The sequence below is a fragment of the Miniopterus schreibersii genome (assembly GCF_964146895.1).
Source record: "Miniopterus schreibersii genome assembly, chromosome: 1".
NCBI lineage: Eukaryota > Metazoa > Chordata > Mammalia > Chiroptera > Miniopteridae > Miniopterus > Miniopterus schreibersii.
In genome coordinates this window covers 42,636,062-42,654,208 of record NC_138101.1, presented here as the reverse complement: position 1 = coordinate 42,654,208, position 18,147 = coordinate 42,636,062, and the positions used below count along the sequence as shown (strand labels likewise).

The following is an 18,147-nucleotide window of genomic DNA, read 5'->3' as shown; positions in this document are numbered from 1 at the left end:
TGTAGGTGAGTGCGCACGACAGTGCCCGAGTGACTGCCCTCTCCTGTTCAGTGGTTCACCGACTGAGTTTATCGAGTGTCTTCTTTGTGCCCAGCACTTGCTCGCAGATAAAGTCTGGGTCCTCAAGGAGCTTCCATTTTTTGTCGGGAAAAGAGGCAACAAACAAAGAAATATATAAAAAGCAAATGAAGTTACAGACAGTGATAACAGCCAGAATAAAAATCAGAGAATTAATAACAGGAACCAAACTGGAAGGGAAGTCTCCCGGAGAATGTGCCATGAAAGCCACACAGGAGGAAGAGTTAGAAGAAGAGGGTTTTAGGGGAAGAGACCAAGAAGGGCCAGGGGCCTGGAAAGAACAAGAACCTGGCATGTGGTAAGCTTTGGACAGACAGCCAGAGTGACTGCAGCTCAGAGGTCAAAAAGGAGAGACGGAGTGAGAAGAGATAGGAAGCTGGGTCCAGGAATGAGCTCGGGGGCCAACCTGAGGGCTTAGGATTCAATTCCAAGTACCCAGAGAAGCCCCTGGGGGCTTTTAGCGGGGAAGGGACAGGTCAGAGGAGCTTCTGTAAAGATGGCTGTGTTCACCATGGAAGCACATGTCTTTCTGTCCCTTTTCATGGGCACTGCGCAGACTGGCAAATAAGACCGGCACTTGCCATTTGGCATTTTACAGCTGGGAGGACAGTCAGTGTGAGTGATGTGGTTTTGAGACTTTGGGATTTCACAGAGCAACAGACAACAGAAGTGGGGGCTGACAGAGTCTTGCAGCTTTCTATTTGGCTAAAAAGAGTAACGATTCAGCTACCATCTGTGATCACCTTCATTTCATAACAGAAGACATTTTAAAACCAAAAACATAAGGACATAATCTCAGGGGGGAAAAACAATTTTACAGAAAATGCTACACTTTTCTTATATTTTCAGCATTTTGCCTTCCTTAGGACCAGTGAAAACTTCCTTACAGACCGGGTACACATCCACACGTCAGTGTCCAGACTTCATCTTTAGGAACCATTGAGCCCACCCGTGTCCCATTTTCAGATGAGACAACTCGAGGGTCAGGAGCCACACGGCTCCTCCCGCTCAGGGCCGCGGGGTGAGTTCAGGGCAGAGAGGCGAAGCCGCCTCCCGACTCCAGGCTCATTCTGGGTCCATTACAGCACCGTGCTGCGCGTTCCAGCCAATTTCTTCTGCTCTGCCGGGGCCCAGACACTACCATCTCCCTGTCCACTGTGGAGCCCCCTGGCCATTTCACTTCCCTGCCAGTACCCCTGAGAGCCAAGGTGCTTCTTAGAAGCAGGCAAAACAACTCCGGCCTGCAGCCCAGCAGCGGGGAGCCCTCTCACCTGATCTTCAGGTACGCTGCGACTCCGAACACCAGCAGCACCGTGGCGATGACGGTCACCGTGATGGCGGCGATGCTGCCTGGGGGGAGGAAAGGCACAGGCAAGACGGTGAGGAGGGGGTTCATTTCACATCCTCCCACGGAGAAGTCAGAGCTAGAACAAACCCGGGCTGGGGTCTTCCTTCTATTACCAAAACGCGTTTCGTGCTAGGTAAGGTTTTGGTAAATGGTCAGGATTTATGGAGACCTTTGGCTGACCTGGAGACCAGAGTATAGTCCACAGTAATATTTGATTTTCATTTTAAGAATGACACCCATAGCCCTGGCTGGTGTGGCTCAGTTGGTTGGGTGTCGTCCCTGCAACAAAAAGTTGCCCGTAGAATGACAGCAATCTGTTGCTGCTGCTGTTGCTCTTGTTTACAGGGGTAGGAGATTCAAAATCTCCTGGAATCCTGTTTTCTTCTCTTATAAGCTCTGCCTCCTCTTTCTATCATTTGCAAAATATTGGGAGCCTTAGGATGTTTTATTGAAGGGTTACTACAAAGTAATGGGGTTGTTTTCTAAATAAACCAGAATCGCAGAGCTGTATTAGGTAGTGTCCACTTCAAAAGGGTCATCTTGGTAGGAGAGGCACTATCTGAATGATGCCATCAAATCAGAGCATTTAAAAAAAATTCTTCTTTGGGACGTGTATCCAGCTTTCATCCTTGAAAGCTGAATTTGATTTTGGGGAGAATAAAGTCAAGTTTGGTATCAAAACAAGGTCAAGCCTGGTAGGTAACAGTATTTTTTGTTGGTAGAATTAACCCGGTGCAATCACAAAGTAACATGAATGTTTTATTGTGTAGTTTGAAATCTGTTTCCAAAGGCAACTATTAATGAACAGTTAAAAAAACACACACCAACCCTTTGAGCCTGTAGCCTTGGAAGAGTAACCATACTGCTTCCAAAGATTACTATTTTGAAGCACAACACTCTTTTTGTGTGAGCTTTGGACTAATAATGTATATGTTTCAGTTTTATTTCACCTTAGAAATGCCAAGAATCAATTGCACTCTTGTCCCCTATAGTTAAATTGACTTTTTGGCACTAACATTGGTGTTAGGGACCCCACTTACTCTTTCAGGACACTGGGAAATTATTTACTGTTTCAACAAATGAATAGGACTCTGAGACACATTGGAAAGAGCATCAGAGATCTGGAGTCTGAATATGGGAATTCAAGTGTGGTTCCAGCATCATTCGCCGTGTGACCGTGAGCTATTTAACCCTGTCTACTGGTATAACACTCACCTGCAGTGACAGAGAAAGAAGAGCTGCCCTGCTCTCGCCCACAATTTTCAGAGGATTAAATGAGATGCCATGTGCACCCAGCTAAAGTTCTCTCCAAATATACCTGGCTGGACTGCTGTCCATCCATCTCTCAAGGACTAGGCCCCAAAGGTGATGGGTCTGCCCCACATTTTTGGAGATTTATTTTGTCATTTCTCCTTTTATTTCCCTCACCTTTTGTATATTGTTCTTATTAGCCCATCCCCCAAAGGAATTAGAGTAGAGCTGAGAAGCAAATCAGTCTACTCATTAACTCTTTAGTAACTCCCCAAAAGCTTTGGGTGAAAGAAGGCTACGTCAGACATCCATGCCCCCCGCTGGAGGTTCATTGCTAACCTAGAGACTGAGGCCAGAGCTTGGTGTGTCTGCCCAGATTGACTGTATTGCACCATTTCAGAACTTCCACACTTCTGGATGCTCACAGGCCTATCTCCTTGCTCCTGGAACCCTTTACAGCATGATTAGCATAATATCAGTACGTTTCTCTTCCCTTTTTTACTATTGTGAAGATAGAATTATGACACCAAATGCTCAAATGTGCAGATCAGATCAAACAGAGAAAGTTCGAGGTCTGATCCCCTTGTGAAAAGCTCCCACTCCTACTTTGAAAGGCTGCACTTAGCTTCTCGGCCTCCAAACTGTGCTGAAATTAGAACAATTCCAAGTTCACGGAAGCCTGTTGACAGCTCTTTTAAGAGCTCGTGAGAGGAGGTATTACTGCAAAGTAAGGTGCTGGGAGTATTTCAGGTTTCAAAAAGATACAGTGATTACAATTAGGGGCAATCTTAAAAACTGACCTTTTAATTTAATTCCCTCCTTTTTTTTTTTTTTTAAAAAAGGGATATAGTTGATTTTTCTATAACTCTTCTTTCTTGCCACAGGGATAGTTTCATATAGGAAATTGTAGGTTTGACCTTTCTCAAAGTTTCCTCCCTAACTCTGAGCAGTTGGATCTCCTCCAATTCTATGATTTACTGAGTTTATTTATATATCACCTGTTTCTAAAGATAAATCAGGCACTTCCCCAACTCAAGTGCTGTTCTTTGTTTTAAAAAAGCTGCAAGTGATAGAGTGACCAGCTCTCCATGTAACCCCAGCCTTCAAATAGGGTTCTTTCAGGCCACCTTTTCTTGTTCATAGTTAGCCCGTGTGACCAGAGCTGGAATTAGCAGGCACTTTTCCACTTGATGGGTCCTGAGGGCAGCTGAGCAAAGGGACACTTCTAAGGGCTGGTACTGCCCAACCTGAGGCCAAAACATATCAGGTAAAATCGATTATACTTTGGACCATCTTATTAACTATTCTGCCACCCACCAGCTCTCCTCAGAGGGTGCCAGCCTTGGTAGCAAGGGTCCCTGGAACTAGAAGGTCTTTATCAGGCCCCTCCCTAGGATGTCTTGTGTCCTGAGCTCCCTGTCACCTCTCCAGCAGCTGCTACTTTCAGAAGCAGCGGAGAGCCTCACCCTGGGAAGTTCCACACCTCAGGGCAATACAGTGTGAACATCTGAGGGGGTGGCTGAGCCAACATTAGCACAACTTTAAACGGTAACAGAAAAGGCTTAATTTCCTCCTTGTGAAAACAAATGTCATTTCCTGCCTCGCTCTGTTTAAACTAAACTGGAATTCCCCGTCTCCTCCGTTTTCTTTTTTCTAAGTGGGGCAGGGAAAGAGAACATGAGGAAGGTGTAGCTGGGCAGGGGCAGCTTCGCCCTAGGAAGGAAGCTGTGGACACTCGGCGGGCAGTGCGCCGGGACGGGGTGGGACGGTGGCTGGAGTTACAGCTCTTCCTCATTGGGATCTAAGTTACGGACAAGGTGTGACTCATGCTGAAAAGCCAGGGAGCCAGGAGAATTAAGAGAGAACTGGAGTAAACTTCTCTGTAGATTTCATAAGCCAAGGTACAAGCAGGTTCCACTGTGCTAGCACACTGCGCCACGCCAACATGCTCTGCCTGACCGGAGGGCTGTTGAAGATCCATGAGCAAGAGCCTTCTTGAATTTTGGGCCTTTCTGAAGGCTGGGGTTTTGCAGGGTGTCATTTTACCACTTTCATAATGACCCAGAACAAAAAAACCAGAAGAGACTGGAGAATAACCTATTCTACACTTGCAGGTGGTTATTTTGGGCCGACACTGTGCTGAGAACTTTACGGCTATCATCTCATTTCATTCTCTTTGTGAGCTGAGTACAGTTGTTCCCATTTTGTGGATGAGAAAGTGAAGGCTCAGAGAGATTAAAGACTTGATTCAGGTTTTATAATCTGGTAAATGATTAAGCTAACTTTTTTTTTTTTTAAATCCTCACCTGAGGATATTTTTTCCTTTGCTTTTCAGAGAGAGTGGAAGGGGGGTGGAGGGAGAGAGAAACATCGACGCGAGAGAGACACACTGGTTGCCTCCCACATGCCTCCAACCGGGGCCGGGGATTGAGACTGCAACCAAGATACGTGCCCTCGACTGGAATTGAACCCGAGACCTGTCAGTCCAGGGTCTGACCCTCTAACCCCTGAGCCAAGCTGGCTAGGGCCAAGCTAACATTTGAATCCAGGACTGTTTCAGTCCAGGGTCTGCATTTTTAGTCTCTGGTATACTGGTTGTTTCCCTGGCTCTTTACCCAGCTTGGCCAACTCCTACTCCTTTATGACAACTAAATGTCAAGCCCTCTCAGGAGCCTTGCAACACCCCAAACAAATTGCAGCGTTGCTGTGTGTCAGCGCTCTGAGTCTGCTTCTTTCAAACACTCTGTGCTGAGCTTCCCAGGCAGATTCTACCCAGATTCATCTGGCATCTCTCCCCCTTTTTACCACATCCTGAGCCCCCGCTGCAGTCTCTAACCCATAGTGGGTGCTTAACTCATTCATTTAATGTTGAACAAATAAATGTAATTCTGGCAAAAAAAAGATAACTGGTCGTTTCTGAGCTCAGTCACTGTGCTAAAAAAGCTGCCAAAGCAGCAGCCTCCCCGCCTCCCCATCACCAAGTCCCCCCTCCAGGTCTTACCTAAGTACCTATTCCTGCCACACTAAAGCCATGGTCCCAGCACAGCAGCATGTGTTTTCAAGTCCCCACTGGTGATGGAGCTGGAGGGGAGTTATTTTAGGAAGACCTGAATGGAGTCAGATGATATTCTTGAAGAGTCAGAGCGAACTCTCAGAAGACCACACTGCTGGGCAGGCCTGGGCAGACCACTCAAGGAAGGAAGCTGCCCGGAGGTCATCACTTGACCTGCTCTGGCTCTGTTCTGGGCCTGCGCAGTCCTGGAGTAAACTGCAGCATCATTTTAAGGGTCTTTCTCCCCAGATCCACCTCTCCCACCACAGACACACCCCATTTCTTTGTCACACTCCTATCAGCCCCTCATGGACACAGGAAGTCTTCCACACTCAGAAGGGGCTCTCCTGTCCAGACTGCCCCTCCCTCACCCTACCTACAGTTGCCCTCTTGTCTTCCTGGGCTTAGCAATATTCCCAATTCTTCAAAGGTTCCTCTAGGGACCCTTCTCATTGAGGCGTTTTGTTTTTTCCTCACTTTAAACATGAAAGAAATGTTGTATTTGGCCTCTTTGGCAGGATACTTGGCAATCATATCCAAAATGACAATATCCGTCTGTGATGGGCTGAACCTGAACAACCTCTCAAAGCTCTGATATTATTTATTTACTTTTGACAGTAGGATATATTTTATTTTTAAAATCTGTGAACTAGTTAGTGGACAGTATTTTAATAATCTCATATATTAAATTTCAAAGTTTAACATTTACCAAAATTTTGCTTCACAAATTCACTCCTTTAGAATGACAGGAAATATGTACAAGTTAGATTCTACATTCAGACAAATGTCCTGCTCCCTTCTTCAAAATAAAAGCTTTAAGAAGTGCAGTATAGTATAAAAGTTTTATATCTGAAGGTGCTGCACAACTCTGTATCACATGGCTGATGTCTTGCTTTAGCAGCAAGAGTAATGAGAATATTCTACGCTTCATTTAATGGAGCATAAGAAACTTTCTGAGGAAGGACCTAGCTCTCCTCAAAGAAAAAGAACTTTTTGGCTCATTTAGTTAATGAATTCCTTTCCAAGACTGCTTTTAAAGGCTTATCTGGAAAAGCTATCTAGAATATGTCTACTACAAATATGCCTAATTTTATTCTGCATGAGTGTCAGGGGATATGGAGAACAGGACTACATGTGTGAAAAATATATATTTCCAAAACAGTAACTTATCTGTTATGATAAAGCTAAATATATCTTCCCAAATCCACTGTTTTTATATAAATGTTGCCAACAGATGCTCTATGAAAACAATTTTAAAGAGTTAAGTTTATAGTATTTTTATAAATCTAATGAACAAATCTAAGGCATTATACTCTCCTATTTTTAAACTCTGGGAATTTGCATCTGCTCTTGACATGTTGAATTCACTGGGTAATAATGATGTGTGATTCAGGGAGTGTTCTGATGCCCTAAACTGTTATAAACACAAAAACCATAGCCAGAGGACTTTATAAACAATTAACCACACTTGTAATTATCTTAGAAACCAAATTGAATGCTAACATTATGTGAACTGTCTTAGTAGCCATAGGAGACTTCAAGATGGCCTGGAAAATCAGATCTGAAAGTTCTTGGTAGCATATAGTTGACTTCAAATCCCTTCTTTGAGGACATGCCAAAAAATAATGGAAATTCACCCCTTAAATTAAACCAAACTATTTTTTATTACAGGAAGAAACATTTTAGTTGAAGTGAACTTTTTTCTTTTGAAGGCTAATAAAACAGTGGCCCAAAGATTATTGTCCAGTGATTTACTCACATGTAAAGGAGAAGAAAGTAATATAGATGGTTTATCAGACTAGTTTCAGAACAAATAAAATAATATATTAGAGAAAAGTTACTTAAAATAGTTGTATTTATATTCCACAATTTGCTCAAATACTGGTTTTCTTATAAACTTTCTACAAGATGTTTTGTTGTTCTTGTTAATCTTCACCTGAGGATATTTTTCCAATTGATTTTTAGAGAGAGTGGGAGGGAGGGAGGAGGGGAGAGAGAGAGAAACATCGATGTGAGAGAGACACACCATTAGTTGTCTCCCTCACACACCCCGACTGGGGCTGGGGATCGAACCTGTAATCCAGGTACATGCCCGCGACTGGGACTTGAACCTGCTACCCTCGGTGTGAGGGCCAACACTCTAACCACTGCGCAACACCAGCCAAGGCTCTACAGGATTTTTTAAAACAAATTCTTCACAATGTGTCTTAGTGACTATGACTTATGGAATTTCAGGAAAATAATTCTGTGTTTTTATAGCTAAATTTGTACTAAAGGGATGGCAGGTGGTCACTTGCAGTCCACATGGGATTCAAACGTGACATTTAGTGAGTGTTCTGACCTGGAGCATCCCTTTGATGCTGAAGGTAATGCATCGCTGAAAGATGCGATTGAAGATTTGGATTACTGCTTTCTACATCTTCCAGTTTTTCTGTGTTATCTTCCCAATTAATGTGGGATCTTGTGACTCAGGGATTAGATGCCAAAAATTTCCTTTGAAGCTTAGAAATGTCTGGTTTTACTGGTGGATTTCCCCTTAATTCTGTCTCAGTCTATTCATTATTTACATAATAGCCAACTCTAATAAATTCTTGCCCTTGAAAGGTGGGTGTGATTAGCACAACTGTCACACCTACTGCATCTGCACCTGGAACGAGTCCTGGATTAGGTGCATCAGCCAGAAATACAAACATATGCCTTCCTGCAGGCACAGGGCCACTGAAAGAACCTAACACTTAAGTGACCGTGCTCTTCACTTTCTGCGGAGCCCACACAGGTAATTTTCCACTCCGTGTGTTCAGACAGGTCCTCGATGCACTCAAAGTGATCTCGAACTGGAATGGGTTGTAGAAAGGAGAAGGGTTGGCCAGCACCACTACACTGTTCACCTGAGCCTTTGCCGTATTGTAACCCCCCCCCCCCCCACACACACACAAACGATGGGAACAGGGCTGCTAGGGCACAATCACGTCCAGTGCAGACTCTGCCCTGAGGTCCTGCCACAGTCCTGCCGCACTTTAAAAACATAGTTATTGCTCTGAGAGAGCCAGGGGCAGAGGATTGATGGCGGGAAGTTTCCAGGGTTGACAAAAAATGGAGCACAGACACCTATCATGTCCAAGATTGAAGGGTTAGCAATGAGCTTGCAGTCAGGGCCCTTCAGCTGGTGTCCTTATCTAAAAACTGGGATAGTCCCTGTCGTCTCGCTTCACAGGGTCGTGGGGAGGGTCCAGCGAGATGAAGTGCTTTGTAAATGTGCACAAATGGAGGGACTGTTGAGATCTTGGCACAGCCCAGGCCTTTCACTGTGAGGATCAGGAGACTGTAATACTGAGGGATTCGCTGTGTGACTTGCCCAAGGTCACACAGTTTACAGAGGGCACAAAAATTAAGGCCACAGGCCACATAAGAGGGTGTAATGGAAACGAACAGAGACCATGAAATGGTTGGGTACTCAGGACCAAATCATGGAGAATTCTGAAAGCCGAAAACGGCGTTTGGGCTTAACAGCTGTGGGGACCGGGAACCCTGGAAGTGCTTTGTCAGAGGGACGATTGGCAGGGATCTTCTGAAGCCCAGTTTTCCCTTGGGAATCACCCAATCACAGTTTCTTCCTTTGAGCAACTCTTTTTCTAGATGTTTGTCCTTTTACTTTGTATGGCAGAATTTGGTTAACTTATTCTAGTATATAATACACATGTTGCTGTGACTAGTTATGTGTGTACATAAAACAAGATAAAGATGTATAAAGTACATTTTGAAACTAATGGTCTTGTGTGAGCATGTTCCACCTGCCCTCTAGACGGAAAGTCAAGGCCTCAAAGCCAGGGATACTAAGTATATGTCTTTATATGTCTAGGCACAAAATAAGAAATCCATAAAACAACTGATTTCTGCTGAAAGTATAGCTATTGTTTTTAATTGAACCTTTTTAGTAAAGATGCAAAAATAAAACTCCTTTATAAGGCATGCAGCTTGCATGCAAATATGCTACCGAGTGTTTTTAATTAAGACAGCCCAAGTTTGTCTCAGTAAATTAGTCTTTCTCCCCACTACCCATCCCCTCCGATCTTTAAGTCACTGAAGTACTGCTTAGTCATTTCTTCACACACAGTGGCAGAGGTAAACTTTATCAAAATGAGTCAATCTTATTACATTATTACAGCTGGAATCTTTCACCTCCTGTTTATACTCTTACCTAAAAGCTAGTTCGTGGGCAGACTGGGTCAATGAGCAGACTTGGGATTCAAATGTTGAAGCAAGATCCCCAATATCTATACTTTTCTACTTCCTGTAATCAGGAGACCTGGTTTGGGGCCTGGCTTTATCTGATCGAAGAGCATTTGACCCACATAGGTAGCATACAGTTAAAATGTATACAGAAGTACGACTCTGTGGAGATGATAAAAGATTCGTACTCGCCCAAGCAAGTGCATGTTTCCACTGCCGCATTTCTCTCTCATGGGGCGTATTGGCTGTACTTGAAGGACACAGGGAGCTCGGGTTTGCAATTAATGCAACCCGGGGCACACAACCCAGCAGTCCCTGGTTATCATGGTTTTAAAGTTTCTTCACTTCACTTACAATCTTTCCCAGCACAAATGAGGCTTCTTCTCCGCTGGAATTTATTATAACTACCTGTTTAGGTCATCCAGTCTCAGCTCTCCTTTGCACGTGTAATGTGTGAACTAGACTGGATTTCTAAGGATAGCAAAGGGGACACCTCATCCCTTTCTCCATAGCATTCGGACAAGCCCATGCCTGCACAGCAGCTCCAGGTCAACGTCAGGGAGCATTCCTCTCATTCAGTTGTCCTAAAGGCGCTGCCCAGGCCAAAGGGGGCCTGCAGGGAATGAGAATTCCTCCTGAAACACGGGTGACCCCTCTATCTGAACGCTATTAACAGAGTCTCCTCAAAGACTGCTCCAGATTCGGTCTTGGCTTAACAACAGTTCTCAGGGGACATCTGTAGTATTGTGCCAAGAACAGTAATGGAAGCATTAAGGAAAACAACCCTGGTCATAAAAGTCATAGAAGCCATCATTATTGCAGCTACCCTGCGCCAGGCGTGGAGCTAGGCAGAGCTGGTTAGGTATCTCCACTTTGCAGTTTAGGAAATAAAGCAGTTAAAAAAAATTTGCTCACCTGCTTAGTAGGCAGAGACAGATTCAACCATGGAGCCTGGATTCTCCAAACCTATGCTTTCCCGCTTTCTGTGATGAGCAGACTGGCTTAATAAACGCATTAACTGAAGAGTCTTGGGCAAGTCGCACTATACCTCCCAGCCTCCATGGACTCCTTCGGGTCCCTGTCTCTACCTGTACGTGGGGATTCACTCACTCATCCAAGCAGCTGATGTTTACTGTGTGCTGAATTGATGAAACTCTCGCTTCTTCCTAGAGTGCTTTTACAAATTAGCATAATTAAATACAAAGGCCCCAATTAAGCTCAGGGAGCCTCTTACCCATAAAAACTCTGAAGCCAGGAAAGAACCTTGAATTCAGAAGAGGTTTGAGCCAAGCTGGCTATTAGAAATGAGTGTGGATCTCAAGTTCAAGTTTAGCTTTCAGCAAGATCATGACCAATGGAATAATGTAATTTTGTTGTTGAAAGAAAATTCTAAGAAGGTTCATTGAATCCAACCTCTTCATTTTACAGATGACAAACTGGAAGTCTATAGAAATTAAGAGATTTGGTTGAGATCAGAGCCCATTAGAGACAGAGCTGGGACTAGAACTCAGACCTTTTGATTCCTGGTTTTCATCCTCTTACATTCCCTATCCCATGGTCTCATCCCAAGTAAAAGCCCTAAAGCACTGAGAGGCAGTACACAAGGAAAGATGCCAGCCTCAGCTTCGGGGCTGTGTTTCCAAGTTTCTGACACCTCCATACCACTCTGATGGATTCTGCCATGTCCACAACACCTATCCTGTTATTTTCTTAATGCTTGTCTTTAAGTCAAGTCATTGTTTTTCTTTAGATACTTGCTACATGTAGCCTCACCCTAAGCAATAATACCCATGCAATCAAGGTTCAATGTGTTTTTTAGTCTTTTCTCAAATTCACATGAAAACAAAATTGGTTTTTATTAGAACAAACAAGGTTCATCATCTTGCATACTCCCCTTGTAGGGACTTAGACCATAGTTCTGAGAGTACTGGTCCCAGGAAAACCAGATTCACAAAGGGGCTGGGGGGCAGTGAGAACTGGGCTGGGGGTAAATCAGCTGCTCACGGAGGGCAAGAGTTGGACCAGCAGCACCACTTTAAACACCTGGCACTGCTCCAGGGAATGTGGCAGCTCATGAATACTGCTCCTTGGTGGAGGCCCAAAGTGAAGGAAATGTGGCACAGGTGGGACAACTGTCCTGACTCAGCCATTCCCAGGAGTAGCAGTGCAGACATGAACAAAAACTTCTAGGTCCATGATGTTAGTCTGTTCCTTAACATGTTCCATGTCAGTTTCTGCCCTTCTCATATCTCCCCTGTAGGAGAGATTGGCAGTTATTTTACAATTACTTTATATAATGAATATATTCAACCCATGCTGAATTATAACTTCTGGTCTAATTAAAGCACAGTGTGACATGGGGGGGAATCTCAACTCTCTCAGCCCCATTGCAGATCTCATGGGGATGGAGAGAAGGGTGGGGTTGGAGAGATTTCATGAGAATAATTGAAAAAAAGAAGAACAGAGAATCCCCTTTATTTTTTGTCCTGGATGAGGAAAACTCTCCTGCTCTTCTGTAAATTCTTATCTACAGCTTGAGTGGGTTGGCTGTGTCAAGTTAAGTCATCTTAATTCTTTGACTGGAGGACATAGATATTTCTATTCAGGGGCCAAGTCAGAAAGAGGGAAAAAGATCCCTACATCTCTCTGCTACCTGAGTATCCTTGATGCAATTAGTGTTGAAATTATAAAAAAATTCCCTGGGGTATTTTCAGTTCGGAACGACTAGCTGCCTGGCAGTGAGCAGGAGTGGGTGTGTGTAGGCTGAGAAGTCAGCCTTTTGTAGCCTCTGGTTTTCAGCATTAAGGGTCAGATTGGGGATCTCAACTCTGAAGTCATCTCTTTGTGACTGACACACTGAGGGGCTAATAATGTTTTGCAGGAAGCTGTCACTATCTTGCTTAAGAGCTACCATTCAGCTTAATGAACACTGAAAAAAGCTTTGGTTTTTGTTAGCCCCTCCTCTATTTCTTTAGTATTTCAAAGATGAAAATGAGGCATGATCATGGATCAAACAATACTGAGGGGAAAAGTTGGCATATGCTCTTTGAGAGACACATCCAGTTTGCAGGTGAAGGCTCAGATTTCTTCGGGGTTCACCAGTCTTAGCAAGTAAGACCTTCCACACTGGCTTTTTCTTGGTTCAGAGGACATAAGTGAGAAGAAAGGGGGTACTTCTCAGAGCTTGAGACAGAGTCCTAATGCTGTTTGCTAAGCAGTGTGCAATTTATCATTTTAATTATGAGATACGTGTGCGGGGCAGAGTCACAGTTTCAGATCACTCGTCCCAACACCTTGGGCCAAGGGCAGTGACATCAGTATAATTACTGCAGTCTGAGGACTCAGGGATCACCGGGAACCGTTAGTTCCTTTAGCTCTGTCTCCATGTAATTAATCACCAACGTCAGGCAGGAACTGGCTTTTGGATACTGTATTTTACCAAGTTTTAATTTCTTTGAGACTCAGGTCCCCATGGATTTAGAGTTAAAAACTCTGGAAAGAAAATAATTTCCAAACTTGATGCCAGATAAGGGAAGAGGGCAACCTCTAGCTCGTAACTGGCGCTCTTCGGGGCCAGTGGGGCCTGTAGCTCAGCCTATGTGTCCTCCCTCCCCCATGACTTCTTTCCTCCCAGCTAGGAATATCTAGCTGTTTGCACTCTTTAACCCTTTGCTTTGGGTGTCTTGAGTTTCGTGAAAGCGTTACTATTTCAAATGTGAACACAGTTATTCTTCTCTTTCACACTTTTTGGGTTGTCCTTTTCTATATTGTGTCCTAGGTGGGTATTTAAATGGATATTTATTACTAAATACTTATAGTAATAATCCTTTTGGGAGTCTTAAAGTGTTTTACAAACATTCTATTTTCACGTTAAGAAAAATCAAAGTCTAGAAGAGTCAACTGTTATTGGTGTCCACACTGAGAATTAGGGATACAACTGTAATAATAATAACAGCTACTGTTTATTTAGTGCTATGTGAGACACTTTATATACTAGTCTCACTTAATCCTCATAAGAATCCTATACGGCAGGTTCAGCACTGTTGTTACCCTCTTACAGATGAGGAAAATGTGACACCCAGTGATGAGTAAAATGGCCCACATGTCCCATCGAGCAAATGGCATCAGTGTGATCTGAACCAGACAGTCTGATGCCCAAGTTGGTACTATTAGCAATATTCTTGCCTTCCTAGAGCCTGGCTTTGAAATGACCCCATCATTTCTCCAAACAGAAATATGGCAAAGTGTTTTTGATGGCCCACTTCCATGGACTTACTGAGTTTATATAATTTTAACCTAAGTTTACCTTCAGTGTTGAGCTTGTGGTCCACCCCCGAAGGCCATGAGTCTAATGATAAAAGCAAGATACTGTTAAATAAAATTTTGTCTCTTATTGGCTAATATTTTTATTTTCTGGGACCTGAGAAATAAGTCATGCTGAGGAAAATATCAATGTAGCATCCATTATGTGCTCTCTGAATACAGTGCTCCTGGCTGGGGTGGGACTTTTAGGTCCTTTTCTGGTAAAGACGATGGCCTGGTGCTGATCCATTCTCACTTTCCTGTTATTATTTTGTAACTGAAAAGCCATGCTCTTGAGTCAGAAGATTACATTAAGGACTCAGTCTGAATATGGGATCAGGCATTTTCCAATCAGTTTTCTCAATGAGCCAACAAGTCATAGATTCACTAATGATATCAGCTATGCTTATAAGCTAACTCTTGCTTTCTCAGCACAGCATTTCCAAAATCATTTTAGTCATACATCCCTGGTGAAAGCATTTTAAGCAGAAAAAAAGAAATTGTTCCGTGGAAACAGAAACTCTCCAAATGTAATGAAAGGTGACATTGAAACAATTAAACTATGCTGTATTTATGTTGTAAATATGTTGTTGGGAGTTGTATTCTAGCAGGTAACATAAATGGTAACTAGCTAATTTTATTACCCTGACATATATTTTTCAAGGGATATTTTGGAACTTTTCAAAATCAGATTAAGATCTCAGTAGTAAAAGTAAATAAAGGAGAAATAAAAGCAGTGGAGAACAGAACTCAGAATAATTTTTATCTAAAATAAAATCTGACCATTGGAGCTCCTTATGGGAGATTACTTGGCATTAGCAAGCTCTGAGGTTTAGTCAAGTTTAAAGAATTGAGCACAAAAGAAAAAAAATGTGAGTGAGAGTTTATAACAATTTATAACTTGTCAGCCCTTAAGTCCATGGAGACCAAAGATTAGAGTCAGCATGGTGGGAAAAGAGACGAGTGGTGGGAATGGGGGTGGGCAGAGCCCTGAGTGGCAGCAGAGAGCCCTCTGGACAGTCTGTCACGGTGGTGGGGTATCAGAGGGGTATCTTCGCATGTGCAGGTATTATTACGGACTAAATGTTTATGTCTCCTCAAATTCAGATGTTGAAATTTTAACCCCCAATGTGATAGCATGAGGAGGTGAGGGCTTTGGGAGGTGATGTCACGAGGGTGGAGCCCCTGTGAATGGGATTAGTGCCCTAATAGAAGACATGCCAGGACTCTCTTTCCCCTTTCACTCCGTGAGGACACAGAGGATATGGCCTTATATGAACCAGGAAGCGAGCCGGCACTAAATGCTGAATCTCAAGCGCCTTGACCTCCCACTCCCCAGCCTCCAGAACTATGAGAAATAAATTTCTGTTATTTAAGTCACCCAGTCTATGGTATTTTTGTTATAAATGCTTGAACAGATGACAACAACAGGTGAAGGTGTTTAATTTTTCTTCATTCTCAATTCAAACATCAGGATTTACGAAGCTAAGAAAATATGTGAATTTATGGCCTAAAGCTTGATGTTTAGTTGTTAAAAGTCATTCACTTATGAATTCATCAAACATTCACTTAGCATCTACACTGAGTTAGACACTGTTAGTTTCTAGGAATTTATTTGTAAGTCCAAACAAACCAGGCCCCACTTCAGGTACCTGGAAAGGCAGTGTAAGCAGTGAACAAAGGTGCCACCAAGCAGATGAGTAATCACGCACTGTGCAGAAGAGATACTACTGATTTGTGATGGTTTGTAACTGGGAAGCCAGAGCTGGCCTGGGGACCCCAGCAGAGACTTCCTGAACAGCTAATGTTTGAGCTGAGACCTGAGGAATGAGTTGGAATTAACCAGGTGAAGCGATGGGTTGTGGGTTCTAAGTAGAAGCATCCAAATGAGGAAAGGCCCTGTGTCAAGAGGGAGCTCAGCAGGTCCATGGAACTGAGAGACAGCTGGCATGGGGGTTCGGGGGTGAGGTGAGGCAGGGATGGCAGGCAGAGGCTCCCCCCTCTGGACTTGCAGATTTCATACCAAGAGCAGGGGATGCCCCGGATAGGCTGCGATGCTGGTGGCAGTGAGGTTACGTGTGGCCCAATCAGACCTGTGTTTAACTGTCATTCTGGCTGCTGTGTGGAGAGTGAGGTGTGAGATGGATACAGGGGAGGAAATGAAGGGCCAGGTAGGAAGCGATCACGGTGGGATTATGGGAGCTTTGACATGAGGGTAAAAGTGAAGAGAAGTAGATGAAATAAGAGCTGCTAAGAGTTCAATATCAACAGTACTCAGTGATGGAGAGGACCCAGGAGTGAAGGCCAGAAAACTGAGCAGAGAGAGGCAAAAGGTACTACAAGATGCCGAGCCTGGGCACCTACAATGATATGATATTTGTGAAACTGAGGCTAACATAGGTATACTACTTTTTAGGATTATTGCTTCCTGATATATTCTGGAATCAGATTCCAAAAGAATCTGATCAGTACATGTTTATTAACATTCTTTTACATGGTCTTCTCACTTATGATTTTTTATTAAATTATCACTTTCACCTTTAACATATTTTAATGTGTCATCTAAATATAATGCTCATTACTTACTATAATACACATTTTTTACTCCTGAAATTTTTCTATGTCTACTTTAAAAGTTATTTTCACCTTTTCTAGGAGTTAATTCTTTTTTCAAATTTATGTTCATTTTAAGAGTTAATCTGGAATAAGGAGATGTCATGTGGAGCTGAAAGTCCCTTATAGGTGTGGATGCATAGATGTCTAGATGTCTGTGCCTGCTTAGTCCCCTTTATTTAAGGGTATTTATTAGAACAGTTCATGCTGAATAAATACTGGGGTTCAGACTAGCAATTTAAAGTTCAAAGGCCTTTACCAATTTTCACAATTATGTGCCCTTCTTTTTGTAATGGAAAGTATAGGATAGCGTAAGACCAGCGGACACTTGGATTTTATAGATGAAAGAGAATATCCACTTTGCAACAAGTGGAATGAGTCTAATTTTAAAGTTTTCCTATGCGAGAATTGATGATATTTTGAATATAACTTGGTGTGCAACATCAGTTAACCCCGAAGCATTTGCTGGGCACCTCATTGTGCACAGCACATTCAGTTTTGTTCAGGGAGTCAGGAACATTCCGTAGTCATAGTCTGCACCCTTGAAGAGCTCTGATTTAATAACACAAGATGACCTAAACCGAACACATCACAGTTCCCTCTTCCTTTAAAAGCCAAACGAAAACTGAAAAACGAAACTCAAAACTCATTTTTCTGGACAACCACTTTGGGGTGACTGCTACTACCACCTGCTTCTCCCACAGGACAGCCCGTCCCCTGGGGCCCAGAAGGCAGCACTCGGCATGTGACAACACCCATGTCACCCATTTCCACAGAAGTTCTGGAGGCCATTGGTCCTCCCTCAACTTTTCTTTTCTGTGAATTCAGGTAAAATGGGTTTTAGTGAAAGGAACACTTGACCCAAGATCAGTCAGGAGTCCTGAATTTGAGTTCTGACCCAGTCACTCAAGTGAGAATTTGAATATGTCACTTACTCTCTCTGGGCCTATTTCTTCACCTAGAACAGATAGCCGCAAGCTCACCTCGGCCACTAGCCCCATCCTTGGAACATGTATATACTCGGTACACCTCGTGTGAATAAGAATCTCGTTTCTTCTGCACAGGATAGTTGAAATAAACCATTTGCGTGGTATAGTAAGCCAAAAGGACCCCAAAAGATTGCTGCTCTTGTACCTAGTTTATAGCTAAGAGCTCTTAGAGTCAGAATAGGTAAGTGACAATGGTCTATCAGTGACAGTGGCAAACACAGACCAAGAATAAACTGGTCTACATGTTTCTAGACCTGAACTCCCTGAGACTTACCACACATATT

At 43.3% G+C, this 18,147-nt stretch overlaps 1 protein-coding gene and 1 pseudogene across 3 annotated transcripts in view; both read right to left on the bottom strand.

Moving 5' to 3' along the window:
* PARM1 (prostate androgen-regulated mucin-like protein 1) overlaps positions 1-18,147 on the bottom strand; it is a 95,622-nt gene that overhangs the window by 10,928 nt on the left and 66,547 nt on the right. Inside the window, exon 3 of one of the 2 annotated variants that reach the window (XM_081144229.1) lies at positions 1,350-1,428. The exons of the other annotated variant lie outside the window; for it this stretch is intronic. Within the exon in view, the coding sequence (XP_081000355.1) occupies positions 1,350-1,428 (79 nt within the window). The remainder of the gene's footprint in view (positions 1-1,349; positions 1,429-18,147) is intronic. 2 annotated transcript variants of the gene reach the window in all.
* LOC308561927 (histone chaperone ASF1 pseudogene) lies at positions 8,019-17,875 on the bottom strand (annotated as a pseudogene). The gene is made up of 2 exons: positions 17,810-17,875; positions 8,019-8,623 (listed from the first exon to the last, which is right to left on the bottom strand). The product of its transcript is annotated as a histone chaperone ASF1 pseudogene (transcript).